Source organism: Rhinolophus sinicus, chromosome 16, assembly GCF_057876585.1.
Source record: "Rhinolophus sinicus isolate RSI-liver-muscle chromosome 16, RSI-T2T, whole genome shotgun sequence".
In the NCBI taxonomy this organism is placed as follows: domain Eukaryota; kingdom Metazoa; phylum Chordata; class Mammalia; order Chiroptera; family Rhinolophidae; genus Rhinolophus; species Rhinolophus sinicus.
In genome coordinates, this window is record NC_142516.1 from 115,702,739 (window position 1) to 115,724,596 (window position 21,858).

At 38.6% G+C, this 21,858-nt stretch overlaps 1 protein-coding gene across 6 annotated transcripts in view; it reads left to right on the forward strand.

Moving 5' to 3' along the window:
• Window positions 1–10,556, forward strand: part of STOX2 (storkhead box 2) — a 212,460-nt gene extending 201,904 nt beyond the window's left edge. For 5 of the 6 annotated variants that reach the window (XM_088793228.1, XM_088793227.1, XM_088793229.1 and 2 more), the window contains one exon: window positions 4,130–10,556. In XM_088793228.1, the coding sequence (XP_088649354.1) occupies window positions 4,130–4,325 (196 nt within the window). In that variant the 3' untranslated portion in view covers window positions 4,326–10,556. The remainder of the gene's footprint in view (window positions 1–4,129) is intronic. The other variant, XM_088793226.1, reaches the window with a different exon arrangement.
• Window positions 10,557–21,858: the final 11,302 nt, after the last annotated feature.

Below are 21,858 nucleotides of genomic sequence, written 5' to 3' on the forward strand. Positions count from 1 at the left end.
GTGAAGTGACTTTTCCAAGAAATAATGTTTACTAAATATTTTTCTATTCCAAATCAAATCTTAATTTATTTACCAGTTATTTTGTATATCCTTTTCTTTCTATTTCTTTCTGCTACTCTTTTCTCCTCTTGAATTCCTAACAGTGGATACCATATAAGCATAATTGACAGTCTGTAATTGATGGTAGAAGTTCAAAACCATCGCTTATAGAAGATGTGGTTTCTTTGCCTGTACCTTATGTTCTATTTCTTATTATGTAGACTCTACCCACCTAATATTTTTCACATACCAGTTTCCAACCCTTCATGTTGCCTCCTGGTCCCTGGCCCTCCACAGAGGCAATGCTGCCGTACTCCCAGAGATAGTTGCTAAGGAGATGTTGAGAGTAGCTGCTTAATGGGTTCTAACTCAAAAACCTACCACCACATAATATTGAAAGATTTTGTTTGTTTGGAGGCAAAGAAACAAATATTCATGAAATACTTGAACCAGTCTCTCCACAGAATATATTTGATCTCTAAGTTTGGCGGGTAGAATATAGACTTTATGAATGGGACTATTTCTTGAAATATGTATTTTTGCATATCTTTAATAATATAATTAAGGTTAAATGCTTTGTCATGGTAGAAGATAAAGGTTGTTCTGAAGAGACAACCTTCACAAAATAGCTACATGTCTGTCCACTATTATTAGGAAGAATTTTCTCTAGGAATACATAGATCACCATAAATTTCATACAGCTAGAGAATCTACATAACAATTCTTTGCTGTATACCCCTTCCATGTTTAAAATACATTGGGTTAGAAGCTAGATGACAAACTTATTTTCCATACCTATTTTTAAACTGTATTTTCTGTATGCCTCAATAAATTCACTAAGTTGCCTTTCTAATGCATGAGGATGGTCTATGCAGGAAAATATTTGAGTTATAGGGAGTTGTACTCTCCAGCATGAGGAGTATTTTAGCCAAATAGCATTATCATGCTGACACCTCCCCACTGTTGTGAGATACAGGAATCATAAGTGGGCCATTTATTTGGGTCTTAACAGTAAATCACTGAGCAACTAAGATCCAACCGGAAAAAAAAAAGAAAGACCAAAAAAAGAGGTGATCGCCACACTTCCCAGCTTTCAGTACTGGCTCAGAAGTCCTGTTCAGCCACATTTTCAAAATTCTTCAGTCCCTTTTGTTGGGAACTAAAGAGTATTGAGAAGGGAAAAAGGTACAAACTGAAGCTATGCCATAGCTGTGAGAAGCCTGCTACTCCACATCAGCCAAAAACTGGTTGATAAACATAATATGCAAATCAGAGGAACCAGAGGCTGCCAGGGATGTGTCTGCCTAACGTACTGCGTGAGATGTGCTGCCGAAACGTGGGCCCATGGGAAACACATACACCGTGGGGATAAACAACAGAGCTGCTGGGTTCAGTCCTTCTGCCTATAAAATCCTGAAATCTTACTATTTTTTTAATTAAAATTTATTGGGGTGACAATTGTTAGTAAAGTTATACAGGTTTTAGGTGTACAATTCTGTAACGTGACATCTATATATTACATTGTGTGTTCACCACCCAGAGTCAGTTTTCCTTCCATCACCATATATTTGATCCCCTTTTACCCCCTCACTCCCCTCCCCCCTTACCCTCTGGTAACCACTAAACTGTTGTCTGTGTCTATGAGTTCACTGATATGTGGGATATAAAACTGAAAACAACAAAGGAACAAGACAAACAAATGAAGAAACAAAAACTCATAGACACAGACAATAGTGAAATCTTATTTTTAAGGTTGCACTCCATTAGCGCTCTTATTTAAAAAGTAAGAACTTTTAAATTTGAGGAACATTTTTAGTCCTAATACTCCATCTCCAGTAACTTTTTCACCATCATATCCAGAGCCCTCAACATGAATGTCACACACTATACTCAGTATTGCACCAATAATGAAATATATCCTTCGGAGAAACTGGACTACTGTCTATATTTATCACTATTAATATGTTGGCTATGGTCACAGAGGCATCTTAGAGCGCAGACAGCTACAAACTGACATGATATATTGCAGTGATGTGTGTTTACAGTGCCTGATACAGTACCTGGCATACAGCAGGTACTTGATAAATGTTAAGCCCGTGCCTTAAAAGCTGGTTTAACGTGGGTCCTTTGGCCCTTCAAATGCTGTTTTCCCACAGAAAAGATATCATTAGTAATGTAGATTCCCAAACCAACCCACAGTAGCTACTTCATTCATTACATGCCAGAAGTACAACAGAAATAATTTATATTTGTCTAGCTTTTTAATGTACAAATTCTTCATTGTCACAGATTTCTTCTTCACAGTCGCTCCATGAGTAGGGAAGTCATATAACTCTCTTGATTTTAGAGATGAGGAGGTCCAATACCGTAAAAGGTACTATCATGATTAAGAATGAAACTGAAGGAACGTCTCATGAAAGCTCTGGGGTCCCACAGGTGTATTGCCTTTCTTCCTTCTCCCTGACCCTGTGCCTCAGCTGTAGTGTTGGCAAGCCACCAGTGAGTTTTCTTGGGGAACATGTAAGACAGGTAAGTAGGTAAGTCTAGCCCTTTCTGTCCCTTTAGCGATGATGTTGAGTATTCTTTAGGTATGCCCAGATTTACCATAAGTATAATGGAAGAATTTGACTTGTTTCTATAAATGTTTTTAACCTTCTGGAGAGACCCTCTGCAGTCAAGAAAGGTCCAGTTTTCTTTTTGGCAGTGGATGAACCAGTTTTTTTGACCAATTAACTCCTGGCTCCTTGATGTGAAGCAAACTGAAGGCCAAGAAGCAAACAAGTGGGTAGGATGAAATAACCTGTTAGTAAGGGCTTCCAAGATCTAGGGTTCAGACAAAATTGCCATCAGTTTAGGATGGGAGTGAGAGGCAGCTTGGATGTCTGCTATAGTACTTTGACCTGTTGACTAGCTTCAGCAAGCTTAAGTCAGTTATGGGGACCAGCTCTCATCAAATATTTTATAAACCTTGAATCTATCCAATAGGGTGAATATTTTTTATGAAATTTATTGGTGGTGACTTTGGTTGGTAAAATTATATAAGTTTCAAGTGTACGTTTATATAAAACATCATCTGTATATTGCTTTGTGTGTTCACCACCCAGAATCAGTTCTTTTTCTATCACCGTATATTTGACCCGTAGGGTGAATATTTTGAACATTATATGGTTTCTTCAGTCTCTTTGTAAGTTGGTAAGTTTATTATTGTCATTTTGAAGGCCTTGGACATGAAACCCATTCCTTTCCCACAATTAGGCCAAGTAATTTTATTTCTGCTATTGCATTACACATTTGAAATGTTAAATGTTCTAAATTTTCTTAGAGCAATAAAATACATTCCAATATTTCTAACTTAGAAACATTAAGATAAATCAAAATACTAAAGCCTTTAGGTCACCTCTGTTCCATAAGAATCCTTTAAAATATAAAATGTTCCTACCAAAGTAGGGGAGTATGGATAAATGTAAACTTCACAAATGAATGGGACGCATCTAAGATTCCTTATCTGAAAATATAATGTATTTTAACTAAAGGGTTAAAATTTGAAACAGAGCTATATGACGGTGTTTAAAAAGAATTTTATTTCCATCAGTACGGCAAATTAGCCGGTGGCATGCTTGAAGTCCACCCAAGTCAAAATCTGCTCATCAAGAATGAAAACAGAATCATTAGGGTATAGTTATTGAGTTTATTAAGGAGCAATATATCAATAAATTTCCAGACTGAAATGAAATCATTACATGTGTATATTTACAAGTATTCTTTTTTTAAAACTGATGCGATAGCTATCCGTCACATCAAATTTTGAAGTAGTTTCCTTGAATGTGAAAGGAGGGGGAAGACATTTAAAGTGCACTTAGCTGTGTAAAAACCCTTTATTCAGTGTGCTGTTGATTACAGACGTCTGTGAAGGCTTCTGGAGCCATGTCGGAGGAGCATATGTGAATAATCAGTATGAGATGTTATATATATGACATTATGAACCAACAGAGGAAATCCATTAACTACATCATTTGCTCTTCCTCTGGAACTCACTATATAATTATTTATGTTCAAAACAAAACAAAACAAAACCTTTTTACTCTTTTAGCACTCGGGAGAGCCTGGCTTCCAACACGTCAAGCATTGTTGAAAGTAACCGTCGTCAGAACCCTACCTTGAGCCCGGCCCATGGTGGAGCTGGCCCGGCCTTCAACTTCCGAGCAAGTACGGACCCCCCAACAAATGAAGCTGAGAAGTTACAGAAACCCTCCAACTGCTTGCAAGCTTCTGTTACTAGTGTGTGATAGTCGTTCTGCCTCAGATCTCCTGTCTCATTCAATACAGCCAAGTTTACGACACTGGGACTGATGTTTACATCTTTGGAAAGACAAGCATCTCAACCACAGTTTTTGTGTTTACTTAAACTGTGCTGCTAAGTAAGCTAGAGCAAAACACAAAAATCTTTCTTTCAGAGTATTGTTTTTCACATTGATGGCTCTGTAGCAACAGAATAGCAGTAGGGGTGACATGTACACTTTTGCTTCACTAATTGTAACTGAGCACACATAGGAAAGTCTAGACACTGTAAGTGTAATAAGCATTTTCAATGTCATGCAAGTTGCCAATTCCACTTTTAAATGCCACAGATGTGTGTTCCTCCCAGTCTGTGGGCAAATGATGCCACAGAACTGATCCTTGACACTTCCAAACAAGCAAACAAACAACAAAAAAACGAAGCCACCACAAAATGTCAAATGCAAGGGCCCACCTTGAGAGAAATCAATGCCAAACTGACGAGAAGGGACCCCAGCCCTTTGTGTGTGAATTGTTTATGCACCAGTCATTTTTCACTGTGAGTTTTTGTGACACGATTCTGCAGGAGCCCATGGAAGTGTGTCAGAAGGGGTCATGATTGAAATACTGGGAGTGTTTCTTTTCAGGATGTTGTTTTTAAGTGTAACAGATGCTTGTCTGATTTTCAACCTTCCGTAATCACAAACAGGAATATAGGCCTTTGAGTCAGAAGTGGAGAAAAAGGAAGGGGGTCCCCAGCCTGGCTGGGGCACAGCACTAAGTGATGGAAGAGGTAATGTGGACTTTTAAAAGGTGTTAGTCAGATAGGTAAGGAAGATCATTTCCTCTTTGGGATACTTATGGTGATCCTATCTTAATATAATAGATACAATAATTAGTTTGTTTAAAAGCAGAATGTTCTTTGTGATACAAATGAAGAGTATGGCCTGGGAATGTTATTCTTTCTAATGGAAGGACATAAATCTATTTTATGTAGTTTTAAATAGAATGCCTAAATTAGGCTGTGGGAGATGATTTTTAGTGGTTATAGGAAAGAGCAAATTTAGGGAGAGTTGAACTTCAGGCCTTTTATTCCTGGGAAGATATCTATAGAGAAAACTTTAAAATAATTTTTGATCAGAAATATACATGTGCCCATGTAATTAACAACAGAATATGCTCATTCTGCAAGTGTGGTATAATTCCAACTTGTACTCCCCTAAAATTTACCAGAATAACAATTATGCATACATGAACTATGCCAGAGTAATGTTTACAGATACTTTGTAACCAACTTCAGGAGGCATTTTTAGGTGGATGTATGGTTATTAGCCCAACTTATTTCAAAATGGTTTAACATTTGGCTTTGGTTTACAATGTCATGTTGAATACAAAGCAGCCGGTTAGCAGCAAAGTGATTACAAACAATCAAGCTTTCAACCTTCTAGGAAAGAGACTTTTCAAAGTTTCTTGTGCTTTATGAGAACAATGGAATAAATCTGTAGATAATGGAAAATTATTTGCAAAAGGGTTACATATGACACAAAAAGTTTTGTTTAGTGGCATGTGATGTTTGCAGCCATGTGCCATAAAATATATATCCCAAAATAAATCTAAACTATTTTCTCCTCAGATTTCAGTGAATGGCATAAAGTTTGTGAGACTTCTGCTACAGTATTTAGGTTTAATCACTTGCAATCTGTTTAAAGAATGCAGTCATATACATTGTTGGACTGATTCTTGAAACATTTGGGTGCTCCCTCATGCTTTTTCAGGTATTTTGGCAGTTACATTGGGAACTGGACTCGTTGAGTCTAGTATAGATTTCCTTTTTTGTGCTTAGAATGAAACATAAGCACATTTCTTGGTAAACTCCCACACCACTAAAATGCTTAAGTCAGTTAGCTTTCAGTGTCATTCCTTATTTCTTCCAAGGCATGCCTCGATTGTTCAGAAATACACTATTTGTCTCATTGCTTAAAAATACTTCCAGAAGGAATGATAATGTATCTAATAGACTATATACAGAATCTGTTTCCTTGGGGAGTTGTATAACATACGGATACTAAATTCTTCTGTCTAAATTCGTTTTTCCCCCCCCCAAAAAAACCTGCTCTCAAGTGTTTATCATCCTCTCAGTCCATAAATAATATAACCATTGAAACAATACATCAGCCTCTAGTTGATCCTCTGAAAGTAGCCATTATAATAATCAAATGCTGTGTGAACAGGAAAGGAAAGCATTACCTTTAGAAGCTTTAAAATATGAATTTATCAATATTTCACAAGAAATAGGTTTACAGAAGACATTATTCAAATAAAATGTGTACACTATTTGCCTGATGCTATGGGGTACATGATTTAAAAAAAAAAAGAACTCCCTTAGACCAGCAGCCATTAGCGTAGAAATGATGGACTTTAAAGGTGATATGAGGTAAGCAGCCATTCTATATAGAAATATCCCCCATCTAAATCTCTTCGGGATTCCTGAATGGGGGAGGAGTAGTGGCAAGAAGCACGTTACAAATGTGACCCAGTGGTCTATGGTGATTTTCGGGGACCAAACACTTGGGCCACTCCAAGCTTCGCCAACGTCCTTTTCCTCCAGTGAAACGATAGCTTTGTGTTACTTGGCTGCTTATCTAGTTTTCACTTAGTTTATCAATTGAAAGGTTTACAAAACTGAATCTGGTTGAATCTCTGTGTAGCGTTCAACTTTAAAGGGTCAACCCATCTGTCGGCATTTTGCACACTTATGTATTATTATGATACAGCATATTACTTTATGGTAATTTTTATTTTTACATATAACTACCTCCATAAATTTGATGAAGCGGCAGCAGTGCGTTAAAGTGTATTGTTCAGAAAAGGAAAGTTTAAAACTTTAAAACTTTATCATTAGGCCACGGCGTTCTGTGTGTGTGTCAGTGATTGCCTATGTGGACTCATGACTTTTCCATTGCCATGGTTTTTTTTTTTACGGCATTATTTCATTTTCAGATGTAAACCTGTCTCTCCTTTCTTCCCCACAAAAGCGCACTTGATTTTGTTATGAATGATAGGAAGTTTAAATTTCTTGTCTCCTCCACCCCCTAATTCCTGCTAAAAGCTCCCTTTGGCGAAGAGCCAATTGGTAAACATAGTTTAGCCAGCTATTTACTCCTATAAAAATCTGATTTAAATTCTAGTCTTTCAGTAACAGAAGACACACAAGAAATCCGGACTGCCAACTTTGAAGCACTTTGGTCCTCTGCCTGCACTCACACGCTACCACATCCAGCCCAACTACTTTTGAATGAAAAGAGCTGTGCTGTGTATTCGCAACTTCTGTTAAGTAGTTTGTATTCCATTTTATATATTTTGCACATCTCAGGGGACCTTAATGAACATATGAAAAGGGGGGTGCCATCAAATAGAGAAAACACATAGAAGAGCTGAAAGGGGACTAGCTGAGTAAAAATAACGAATGACTGCTTGTCTGATGCTGTGAGGCTCAAGTTCAAGAAGCATAAATTAAAAGCTAATCTGGAGTAACAATGACCTGAACAACAGCTGCTCCCAAATCTCCCTTTTTTATAACCCAACCAACATTTCCAAAATGCAAATTTAAATTATATTGCAGTCACCTTAGGGAGGGAAAAAACCTCTTCAATGAAAATGAAAGCATTGTTCCTTTTTTAGGTTGGCACAGCTTTGTAAAATTCTACCCAGGATAAACCACTTATCACCACAAAGTGTACTTGAAAATAAAGTTTTTAACTTAAATTATAGGCATATTGCTCATAACACAATAGTGATCATATTTTGAAAAGTCTCATCATTTATAACATGGGCAATATTTGGAGCTTGATTAAAAAACGACAACACCCTATAATGACTTTGCAAGTTCATTTTGGGATCTCAAGTGCTTCCAAAGCATTCGTATTCGCAAACAATTAACCAAGCAGGTCATATTTGTAATACCAAACTTGAAATGAATAAACAGAAGGAGTGACTTAAGATTACTTGGAAACACAGTGGCAGCTATCAGTGATCTATTTTCTATCTGTTTGATAGACCATCATGAGAAATCACTCAATACAATGCTATTTTTCTGATGTGTGCTAATAAAGTCAAAGAAAACAAATACAACTTTACACCTTTGTCCATTTTCATTCAAAAAATTCAGGGTGTTTGGAATTTTACACCTCAGTACACCTTACTGGTATCAATTTATAAAGTGGGAAATTAACAAATCCACTCAAATGACATTGTTGTCAGAAGTAGATCTAGACATGCACCCTTGATACAGTTTCGTATTGGGCTTCTATAATCCCTGTGCTAAAATACCATCTTTCAGGAACATGACTGCTCCTGGTAGTAGAAGGTGCTGAAACAGAAATTTTAACTAAAAACTTTATTAAGTAATCTTCACAGTGCTTCTTAACACAACAGAAATTCAGTACAATATGTTGAGCCCTACTTTGCAGAATCTGGATTTCCGAGGGAGCTGATCTGGTTCTAAGTGTTTTCTCAAATTAGGAGATACAAGATTCTTGATGAGGATCTCTGTTGCCACAAGCCAGTTACAGGACGACTGGCAGCATGCTGTCAGGTGACAGTGGACCCCCGTGGAAGCGATCCCTTCCTTCCCTCTGTCTAGCACTGCCCTGCCCACTGTCACGGCATCCAATACTCTACTGTTCCCCGGCAAGTTTTCTGTACATTTCGGGCTCGGGGAAGCTACAACACAGGAAAACTGAATGCAAAAGCCATGGAAAGCATTATTGTGCTTTGGGTTAGTAAAATATGGGCAGGAAAGAGATTATCATCGGTCTGATCTTTGCCAAGTAAGATAAAAGAATCAGCTGTCACTTCGTCACTCTCCTAGAAGGGTTTACAGTATTAAGGGTACATCCAATATTCTCCCATAGATTTTTATTTAGGAGACATTTCATAAATTATATATATGAAAATAAATCATTATTAAATTTCCTAGTGTGAAACAGACATTGGCCTCTCCCTGATTGAGTTTATCTCAGCGTCTTTTGCAGCAGCATCCCAGAAAGATTCCCCTGTGATGGCTCCCCTAATACATAATACTGTGTTTTCACGGTTCTGTATCTTACAGTTGCTGATTTGCAAGGTTCAGAATTCTACAAGGCTCAAGGGGGACTAAATCTCCTTATGATTGTATATTATCAGTTATCGGGCTTTAATCGCTCCTGTTGGCTTCAAGTGCGAACACATACACACCCTACCACCGAGGTTAAGGGACTGTATTCCAAGTGAAGACAATGTAAGGCTAGAAACTTGGCTGATCCACATCCAGCTGCCTACCTCCCTGTCCAAAGGCTGACCTTGGCACCCCTGTTCCCTTGCTCCCACCAAAAAGAGGTACCAAATCTGAGATCTGAGATCTCCTCCCATGTCAGTCCTCTGCAGCTACAGGAAATGCATCATGAAATACACGCCCAGCAGCTCCTTGCCTTCCTGTCCTCCCAGGTCCTCCCTGCCTCCTTCCCCTTGCCCCACCTAGATACCGATACACCGCCATGGTTTCCACATTGGAAGAGCAAACTAGTGTGTGGTATTGCGCACACATGATGGGCTAGCACTAAGCTGCCCTAGGGTCGCCTTCCTGTAAGTATTGACAGCTACAAATTAAGGTCCTTAGAGTAGTTGACATAGATACGACTTTCTAGCAGAGAATTAAATTTCAATGTTAAGTTTAAAGGGATCATAATTCTGCAGGTATCTTTCTCTGAGTGACTGAATGTGACTATTGCATTAGGGTAAATGACTTAAGAAGTGCAAGTGGGATTTACTGTATGTTAGAAAGGAGTTTTGCAGCCAAGACTGCCTTGAATAAAATGTGTTTGCACTGAAAAAAAAAATTTTAAATTACTTGGTCTCTGGTTGCTGTAAAGGTCATCCAAGATGGATGTTCTGTTTATATTGTATAGTATTTCATATGAAATAATTACAGTTCATGAAATGTCTTCCCTAATGTTACTGATTTATAACAGCACATTTGTAACATGGTTTTTATCGTGTCAGTGTACCATATTGTAAATGATGATTACTTGTCATGCTTAGTATAATAACTTAAAAGATTAAAAAAGCACAGGGATTTTTGTAAGTCTATATTTGAAAGTCCCTCCATATGGTAATATTGTGTTCATGTTGTTTATGTAGTGTTGTGTGAAATATCCATTTTGGATTGTGTTACTTTTTAAGATATTAAATAACATTTGGTTATATGTCTAAGTGGATTTTTTTTTTGGTACATGAGAGAAAATACTTTAGGTGAGATCAATTTATTTCTCTCCTCAATATGATTTCACAACAAACTTTTATTGCACAATAAAAATTTTTGTTATTAGAGCTTTTGAATTAAAACAACTAAAAGTAGAAATTTCTGATCAAAATCTTTTTCCAGGAATATTGGGAAAAAAACCACATTTTTAGCTAGCTATTCAAATTTAAAAGAGTGAGGCTTAGAGATGCTTATAATTAAGTTTTCTATATGACATTATAAAGTAATGTGGTTGTTTTTTGTTTTGTTTTGTTTTTTGTGTTTTGTTTTGTTTTGTTTTGTTAGTTGTGTGTCATATCACAACTTCTATCCCCAAATAAACGTGATCCTCTCTCTAGTAAACACTCGGAAGCTGTTCACATCTTCCAATGAGGTACTTACACAAGTTTGGAATGCCTCCATGTTTAATTGCCTTCAGAATGTATTATATGTTCTTGTGACTCTCCTTGGTGGTGGTAAATCTTTGTCCTGGGAGAATGGACTCCATTTTCTTAAACCAAAAGTGATGTGCTGTCAAGCAAACAGTTAAGCTAGGAAACCGCGTTCTTAGTCAAATACAATGTGGAGTTGCGAAGTTGAGCCTGACTTTCTTGTAAAGGCAACACCCCAAGCAGGCGTCCATGAACTGTTTTAAACAATGGCAGTGTCATTTGGATACATAATGGAGAACCCAAGGTGACTACTTTAAAGGATGAGTCTTATTTTAGCTGAAACAGTTTGTCTATGTATTTTAAACTGTCTCAGTGCAGACACTTCATTTTTCAATAATGAAGTTAGGAAGAACAAGAATACTGAAAGTATATTGTGAGTTTTATGCTAGGAGCAAAAGCTGCTGTGCTAAAGGAAAGGTAATTCTATGTGCCTTTCAGAACTATCCAATCACCTAGACACATGGAGGAAATGTGGTGACTTAATACGAAGATGGAAGGCAGGACTCTTACTCCTTTGAGAGAATGGTCACAGTTCATAAAAATCTTTTCTTTCCGAAGGAAATGGTATGGTTTTAACTTATTTTTAAGTGTTTAGAATGGTGGGACTTTTTTTCTTCCATAAAGAAAATCCAAGCAGACTATTCAATATTTGCCCCCTACCCTGTTACAGTTGTGAAATCGAGAGCCACTGAATAATAAAAAGAAGTTATTCACATGACTTGAATAATTTATTTAACCATGAAAGCTTATCCTACTGTGGGAATACTTGGATTTAGTGATATTCCCCCTCTTTGGGTTCAGTGGCTCCAGACTTTTCCTGTAAAGCAAATAGTTAATCATGTGACACATGGAATAAGTGTATGTGATGAATATTCACAGAGCACATTGCACCATGCAGGAGTTTCAAGAAAAATCAAGGCACCTGCATTCAGGCTGGGTAGGGTGTTTGGCGAATCTAAAAAGAAATGCATTAGAAGTATGATGTTAAGAGTGAGAGGGAGATGCAAAATGTTAGATAAGACAAGAAAGGCCAGGGTGTTAGTTTGGAATTCAAAGGGCAAAATTGAATTGATGTTCAATAAAGAGGACAGGCTCCCCTCAGATCTAACACTCGGGAGCTAATGTCTGTGGCTCAAATAGAGTGAATGTCCTGTGCCTCGAGCCAGCATGGGCTTGTCTGGGTGACCACCTAGATGGATTACTCAGGCAGCCCCCAAATTCCATCAAACACATTCCTCCCAGGTCACCTTCCTTCATGTTCCCCTTGCTTCTCTTACTTTGTTGTAAAATTCCACGCGTTATTTTTCTTTTCTGTTACCTCGGTTTTATTTTACTTTACTTTTTTCTCTATATGAAACTACTAATTTTTGTTTGTTTTTTTGTTTGTTGTTATGCTGTCTCATCTATTAATGTTTGGACTTGTTCCTGGTCTCAAGTATATATTAATATACATTAAGAATATAAGAATATAATATGTAATATATAATTTGTATGCATAATAATTATGTCTATAACTACAATTGATTCCTAGTATTTTAAATTTTATATTTCTATTGCCTTATCCTGTTTTTATCCACAGGCCATTATCTTCCCTCAATCTTATTTCCTGTCACCTTTGCCCTAAGAGCCTTTCGTTCTCCAACACTTGTGTAGAAATCTACTACCAGCTGATTCATCAAAGGCCTGAGAAATCACTGGCAACTTTCAGGGATAAATAGATAGATAGATAGATAGATAGATAGATAGATAGACAGATATAGATGATAGATAGATAGATAGATAGATAGATAGATAGATAGATAGATAGATGTTAGATAGATAGATAGATAGATAGATAGATAGATAGATAGATAGATGTTAGATAGATAGATAGATAGATAGATAGATAGATAGATGTTAGATAGATAGATAGATAGATAGATAGATAGATAGATAGATGTTAGATAGATAGATAGATAGATAGATAGATAGATAGATAGATGTTAGATAGATAGATAGATAGATAGATAGATAGATGTTAGATAGATAGATAGATAGATAGATAGATAGATAGATAGATGTTAGATAGATAGATAGATAGATAGATAGATAGATAGATGTTAGCTAGATAGATAGATAGATAGATAGATAGATAGATAGATAGATGTTAGATAGATAGATAGATAGATAGATAGATGTTAGATAGATAGATAGATAGATAGATAGATAGATAGATAGATGTTAGATAGATAGATAGATAGATAGATAGACAGATGTTAGATAGATAGATGATAGATAGATAGATAGATAGATAGATAGATAGATGTTAGATAGATAGATAGATAGATAGATAGACAGATGTTAGATAGATAGATAGATAGATAGATAGATAGATAGATGATAGGTAACTACATTAGACCAAAAGATCTCTGCATTGGTATAATCTGTAAGTGGTAATGAAACAAAAGATGTCATGCAAGAAGATACAGTGTGGTTCCTTTTAATGATATGTTGAGAATTTATCTTGGGAAATTATTTTTGAACCTTTTTATATGTATGCTTCAAGCCAGCATCTTCCATCCTTTAGTATATCCTATATTGTGGGGGGGAAATATTTTCTCCCTCAAAGGCACCTCCATTAAAGCTAATAACCCAATAGCTCTAGCATTTAAAGTCTCATTCTTGAATACTTCCCACACACATAGCATGTCCCCATTTGCCACTCACTAGATTGCAAAGGTAGCAGTGGGTCTGTCCTACATAGTGCAGCTTTACATCGCTTGCCACTGTTGGCCAGACATGTGACAAATGAGCAAATCTTAAATGGATTGGAAAAGATGGTTTTTTTCCTTCTCTTTTTTCCATTCATGTTATTTGATGGCTATTCATAAGACATCTGTGTTGAAGGTAAAAGAATCGATATTCAGACTGGGAATGTTTCATGATTCTCACGATAGAGTGAGGACCTTGGAAAGAAGATGCCATTCCCACAATTATTTCCCTTCCGTGTCTCCATCTGACTTTAGAAGGGACCTCATTAGGTGGATTGGCTCCGTAAGAAGTCAAACCCCATAAGAAGTCAAGCAAATGGGCATAACAGAGCTTATCTTTAATAATTGACTTTTGCTCTAGCCAACTGGTAGAACTACCTGTACTTAAACTTTCCTAAAGACTTCAGCAATCAGAATATTTTGTAGAGAGTGTATTAGGAGTAAAGCACTTCCACTGCATTTTTAGAACAAATATAAGTGTCAGAATTTCAGAATTATTGTGACAATAGTACAGAGAGTTCTTGTATACCCATGCCTGCCCAGTTTCCCCTTGTTAACGTCTTATGTGTGTGTGGTACATTGGTCACAATCAACCAATATCGATACATGGTTATTAACTAAAGCAAATATTTTTTGCGATTTCCTCAGTTTGCCCCCAACTGTCATTTTTATGTTCCAGGATTCCATCCAGGATACCACATTACATTTAGTCACTATGTCTCCTTAGTCTCCTCTGGTCTGAGACAGTTTCTTACACTTTCTTTGTTTTTTGATGACCTTGACCGTTTTGAGGAGTACTTGTCAGGAATTTTGTTCAATGTCCCTCAGTTTGCATACGTGTTATGCTTTTCTCATGATTAGGCTGCAGATATGTGTTATTGGGAGGGTTCACAGAGTAAAGGGTCTTTCTCCCCATATCAAGAGTAAGTACTATCAATGTGACTTAACACTGTTGATGTTAACTTTGATCACCTGGCTTAAGGTAACATTTGTCAACATTCTTCCCTGCAAAGTTACTCTTTTTCTCTGTTTCCATCCTGTACTTGGTGGAAGAAAGTCGCTATACACAGGTCACCCTTAAAGAGTTATGCCCCGTCTCTTTAAGGGCAGAGTATTTAAATAGATTATTTGGAATTCTTCTGTACAACAGATTTGTCTCTTCCCTACTTATTTATTCAATCATTTATTCATATCCGTATAGACTCATAAATGTGTATTTTATACTTTAGGTTACAGTCCATTACTACTTCATGTTATTCCTCAGATTATTCCACCTTTGCTACTGATTGCTCTTTCAGTGGCTCCTGCATCCTTTTAACATCCCCCATCATTGTGGCTGCTTGCTCACTGGTTTTTGAGCACTTCCTAACTTCCTGGCACTTTAAGTTAAGCTGGGCTCACTGTATACTTTCTGCCCCAGTCTTAGAATGAGCCGCTTTTCCAGAGATCCCTGGCTTCTTTTACTGGAGGATGGTATTAGAAACCAAGACCTAGGGGCTAGGTATGCCTACTGCTACCGGAGAGTCATTATTTCTAGGTCTTCTCAGAGGATAGAGCGAAGAGATATATGTATGTATAATAACCTGTGTATGCATACATGTCTATAAGTATTTCCATATGTAACATCTGTGTCTGTAATAAGCTCAATGTGAGTTCATATTGATGTATCCAAGGCTAATCCATTACTGCATAGATCATTCTAGCCTCCTCCGCCCGCTTATCTGTAACCCCCTGCTCCAGCAGTGAGAAACCTGGCTCCCAACACCTGCCATCCATTTAATAATGGTCCACTTGCAGTATACATGTATAGTGCTTCATCCATTGCATCTTATAAAACTGATGAGGTAAATATGGATAAATATGGAAGGGTTTCTCAACTTATCCTATAGAGGTGCTTAATGTGACAGAACAGAGACGATCAGAAACTCATTCGTGGACTTATTTGGTCCTAATGGGATTGTTCTAGAGAATTTTAAGGTTCAGAGGGAAAGGGGTCACTATTAATATTATTTAATGTGTGTCCTTCTTTATGTCGCACTGTCAGTATTTGGAGAGTGATACGCTGACTTCATAGTAATTCGCCACATGTTTGGTAAGCCACTATTTCCTTCTCCCTGCTTCCAGTCTTGACATATCTAAATTTTAACCATATTTTAAGGTCCAGATCAAATGCCTCCCTTTCCCAAGGGCTTCTCTGAACACCTTTTCCACTTCCATGCCCTGACAAAGTAGGGCCTCTTTCCCTTCTTCACAGGACAACATTCATCATTTCCAACCCTGTGCTCTCAATTTTTGTCTTAAAGTCAGGAGTTCAGGCTCCTGCCCAAGACCATGACCTCAGCCAACCAATTTATACCACTTTTATACTATTTATTGGACTTCCAGGGGGACACTTCCTCTTGCCACTGTTTTTTGGTGGCCCTTGTCAGCTCTGAAATCTTCAGTAAATCTTCAGTAGGCTCAGCTATGCAAGAAATGGGCTTGGTGTGATGGCTTCAAGCAGGGTTCCAAAAAGGAGAAGTTCTTTGCTCATACCTGTGTCTAACCTAAGTAGCCTTTGAGAAATGTGCTCACTCTGCTATTGGAAATGTATTTTATCACAAAAACAAAACAAAACAAACAAAAAAACAACAACTAGGAACTGAACTATGGCTTTTGAAATGTCAAAACATTGTGAAATGATTAAAAGCTGAATGGGACGCCTTAGTCCTCTCTTGTTTTTGCTCTTGGCCTGGGACTCAGGAGCAATTGTGTTTCTACTCAGCACTCCTCAACGTGTGCGAGCAACACAAGGTGGGAGAGAAGTTAAAAGAGGTAGTAAAAAGCCACCTCTTTTGTATCTGCAGGTCAGGAGAAGCTGTGGGTATGTGTAAGGAGCAGCCTCGCTCAGTGGAACTCGTAGAGTCCATTTGTGGGGAAGTAAACGACCGTGGCTGCGGGCAGGGGGTTCTTCCCCAAAGTGGTGGGAGTATTTATGACCATGGTCACAGTATGTTTCCTTTTAACCATATCTTAAATCTAAAGACTGCTGACTATTGTTTATGCAAACTTTCCGTAAAAGGATAACAAAAAATTTACTTTCCCTCTCTTGATTTTGTGTTTCCCGCCCCCAACCCTGCGCTTCTTAACCACATGTTTTTCTTTCTGTTTCTTGTCATTTCTTCCTCTAACCTCCTGCTCCTTTTCTTTTTGCATCTGTGAGATTTTGACTACAGCTAATTTTTCATTTTAATGTTCTCATTTCTTCCCTGCCCACCCCACCCCCAACCCTTGTCACACATTTTTAAAACAAGTCCTTGATTTGGGTTTCTTGATAGTCATTTTTATATCTTTCTACAACGGTGTCCCCAGCTACAGCTAACACATTTTGTAGTTTTAATGTGACTATGTTAAAAGATTAACCAGGGAGTTCTAGCAACTTACTTGCTAGAACTCCCAAATATTCAGGTTAGCTTAAAAAAAAATTTTAAAGCCTTGCTCTGGGTTGACATAATACCAAAATATCCCCCAAAGCTCTGGTTTACCTGTGGTACTGGGACGGGTGTATTGGGCCGGAGGACTAGAATGATGTTATTCTCTGTGGCACCAGGGTTCCGAAACAGTGATTGGGGTCACGCCCTGGGACATGGTTGCGGGTCAGGGTGAACTGAATGACTACAAAGTCAAGTTCTCATTGGGAGATGTGACCTTGCAGGTAATTTGAATAGAGGCTTCCAAACTCACACTTGAAAGTGTTGCCTCTATGAAAATACACCTTTAATTTTAGTTTTCTGTATGTGCCAATTTTTTTTTTACAATAAGCACATATTATTTTAAACTCAGAACACTGTTTATGAAAAAATAAAATGTGTAAGAATACAATATACAGAATAAATGCCATCAGTTGTGAGTAGGGTGCATGCTCTGTTTGGATCGTCTCTGGTTAGCTCAGTCCTTCCTTTCTCCACAGCAGTTTTTGGGCCACTTTCCCTCTGATGGGAGCTAAACGCTGGAGCTCACAGATTTCTATTGGGTATAAAAAGCCTGATTAATTTTTTTAAGTTGCAGATCGATATGCTTCCTGCTTTCCAGAGCAAAGACGTTCTCCTGGTCAATGAAGTGTAATCCAGAATTTCTTCATATGAGGGAGGATTAAGAGGGGGAAACAAAAACAAAACAAAACAGGATAAAGGTAAGGATTGTTTCTTCCTTTAGGCACAGCGTAAAAGCTATCATGTAGGGAAACAAATGAATCATTCATAGCCAGTGTAAGCTGGTGCTTGATTTGTTTTCCTTATTCTTTGCTTTAGTATTTAAACATTCTTCCCAAATGATTCATCACAACTCATTTCCCCTCAGAATCTAAGTGAGAATCTTCAGATACTTCCTACTGTGCCCTGAAGTCTAGCACTTTTCAGTTCATGTTGTGGTTAATTAATCCTTATAATTTGTAATAAATGTATCTAAATCATAGCCTTTTAAAAGTATCAACCCGAAAAGGTGGTCCATTAAAGGGGATGCAGTTTTAAAATTTAGGGCCTTGTTATTGTACACGAGGTTTTTACAAAGCTGGATAAATAAATGAAGTTTAAGTTTGATAGTACCATGAATACTGCTTTTCTAAATTCAGAAATTGATAATATATCATGTGAGTAAGGATCCAGATACACAAATATACCTGCATATATTATAATATCATTTGAATATTCATGTGATACAATAGGTATTTTAAGCAATACATGTTCAGTGCTTTCCTCCTTACTGCTAGGCGTCCTTAAGTTCTAGGGACACACAGTAAAAGTCATCATCATTGTGTTCTACGGGGGTTAGAAGGGAAGGTCACTCCTATACCTGGAAAAGAGGTGATGCAACTGGGGTGCAAAATGCTCAAGATAGAATGGGGAAGTGCACCTGCCTGGTGCAGCTCCAAGTTCCAGAACTATCCCACCTGCTCACCAACTGTGGGATTTGGCAGCCAGCCTCACTCATCTGACCCTTGAGCCTCAGCGTTATGGCCTGTTACAAAAATGGGGATGGATTCCTGCCTACTTCCCAATAGCATCTGTGAGGATTACATGAGACCCGTGAAAACGACACACATTGGGTAAGGTACAAAACCAGTACTGTACCATTATTGTGGGGGTTCAGGGGAGACAGTGCTCTATGGTGGTACTACTGTTACAGACACTTACGGTTTAAACTGTGCCCTTAAAGAAGGCAAGGACAGAGGAGCCTGAAGAGTATTCCAGGCACTGCTGACAAAGGTTTCAAAGCAGGAGCAGCAAAGATACATTTGCAAGACGGAGAGTGTATATAATTCATCTTCCTTTAGACTCAATGTTTATCATCATAAATGCTGTAAGTGTATATTGGGGGGAGGGCTGCTAACATTGCATATACATTTTCTGACAATTTTGCTACAGAACATTATCGTTGGAAAGGGACGCACTGGAAATTTGTCACATGTTATTGCCTTGGGCCTATGTCTGCAGATGGAACCACCACCCACCCCCTCGCTTTCAATTACTGTCTTCAGTCTAACTTTCAACAGGAAGTCCTCTGTACTTAGCTGATGCCCCTCTAGTCATTTTAACACTCCTGCGTTCTTTGCTGTTCTTCCTTTTCCCGTGCACTTATTGTGTGCCCCCAGTTGGGTTATAAAGAGCCTGACGTTGGGAAGGCTTTGCCATCATGTCACTTCACAGAGCCTGGCAGAATAGCAGGTTGGTCTGAAAAACTGTTCTTCCTGCTTACTGTTAACGCGGTCACCAATTCTGACAGTCAAATCCACTTGCGGCTCTATTGGTAGGTTTCAAAGTATCATTCGCAAAGTAGTACACTTTGCACTTGGGTAGAGAAAAAGCCAAATGGATTTTTAAGACTTCTGAAAAACCTATAATTTTGTGCTGTGTTACATACTGTAGTCATTCATGTAAAGAGGGCATGATCTTACTATATTTTAATTTGATTTGAAACGATTAAATACCAAATTTGATTCAAAACCCAAAATGAAAGTCTAAGTACATTACTCCTTGTCAAAATCCTGTCAATGGTCAAAATTAGGCAAAGTAGATCCCACTGTGTCCTAGAGCTTGTCAGGTCCCTCCACGTCCTGGTCCCCACGTTTATCTCTGGACCCTAAACTCCCTTCACTGGCCTTCCAGCGCACCAGCCAGCACCTCTCCTCGGGCTCCGTGCGGCCTTCACACCGTCTCCAAGACTAGTGTGTAGAACCGGAACAGCCTTTCTTGCCCCCCGTCCCCTGCCCCATTATAGCACCCATCCACTGTTCAGTCTTCAGGTTGCATTGACTGAGATTGCAAGAAGTTGGAGAAGGGGCTCTGTGGGTTCCCTTTGCCCCAGCACTCACTACTCAGAGTTGGGATTATTTCCTGTCACAGGCTGGGTTCCCTGGGATGCAGACTCTGAAGTGAAGATTAGTGCAGGAGGAAATGGCCTAGGATCAGTCCCCATGGGGAAAGAGAAGGGAAAGAAACAGGCCCGGCCAAGGAGAGGTTGAGCTATGTCAATACTCTTCAACTAAAGGAGCACACGTGGACATCACACATGTTGCAGAGAGGGAAGAACCACACGGGTCTCTCAACAAAAGTGTTAGAACGAACCTCGCATAGGACTGGGGCTTCGGGTAGGTGATTTGGGAGAAGATTGAAGGTTCACTCTAGACTGGATGCTGCCAATCCCATCTAGAAAAAAAAGTGGGAACAGCTCTACAATGGGGCATCTCAGTGAATATTCTCCCCAGGGAGGGCAGAATAGAATGAGGACAGAGCTGTAAATGGTAAGAAGTATTAGTCATTCATTCTGGCCAAGAAGGGGTGGGGGGAGATTTTGTTATTGTTTTAAGTGGTACGGTACCTTGTCTTTGTGCTTAAACAACACTACGAAGAGGCCTTGCTTTTCCTTATTTTGTCATGGTCTCAGCATAATCTTGTTTAAGGTGGTATTCTGTGAAATCATAGATGCCCAAAAGGAGAATAGGGTGCCCTAGCTGGGAGTGGCCGGCCAGCTCCTGCACATCAGGGGCTGCTCTTTCCTTCTTTTCCCTTGTGATTCAGGCTCATCGGCCCTCAGCTGACCCCCAGAGGAAGCTCAGAAGCGGGGGTGATCCTGCAGAGTGCTCTGCTGACGTGGCAATGGAGTCAGGCCTTTCTCCACATCTATTGGTCACTGGATGCAGGCGGCTTCTGAGCAAGGCAGTGTTTCAGCCCAGACGGTTCCTGAAAAGAGCTCAAGCAGCTCAGTCCTGAGACTCTCCTGATCTTCATTGTATCTGCAAAGCCTGACACAGTGCCTGGCCCATATAAGGTCGTCCATAAATATTTGCTAAATAAATGAATGAACTGCATGTCATGAGGTCTTGATTTTCCCCCTGACTAAATGTGTTACTCCTGGTCTGTGAGTACAAACCTTTTCTTTCCAGTGGACAACTCACTTCCTGTGGACTGTTAGTGCACCACTTAGAATGTCTAGAGCAAGAGTTCTCATCAGTAGATGGGGATGGCTTGAAGTAGTGACTGGAGAAACTTTCTAAGTGCACATGCTTGCCCCCAAGGAGACTCTATTCCGTCAGGATTCTGATTGAGCAAGTCTACAGTGCTGCCTCGGCCTGGCTATTTTGAAAAAACTCCTTAAAATTGAGGCTGTTTCCTTCACCACCTGCCTTTTCCCCACCAAAAAAGTAGAAGCTTGAAGTTTGGTGGTGTTTCTTCAAATGGCCTTCATGAATCAGGGAACATTTTCCATCTTTTTTTTTCTTTTTTCTGCATCCTCAGACATACTTCTAAAAAGCCAAACACAAAGTTCTGCCACTGCCAAGCTGAGATATTCTATATAACCATTCACATGTTCTTTTATTTCTTAAGATTTTTATTAAAAATATAGTTAGCATACAACATTGTATTAGTTTCAGGTGTATACAATAGTTATTCAACATTTATATACCTAAAGAAGTGAGCACCGTGGTAAGTCCAGCAACAACCTGACACCGTACTATGCCATCACAATATTATTGACTATATTCCCCATGCTGTACATTACACTCCCATGACTTATTTGTTTTATACCT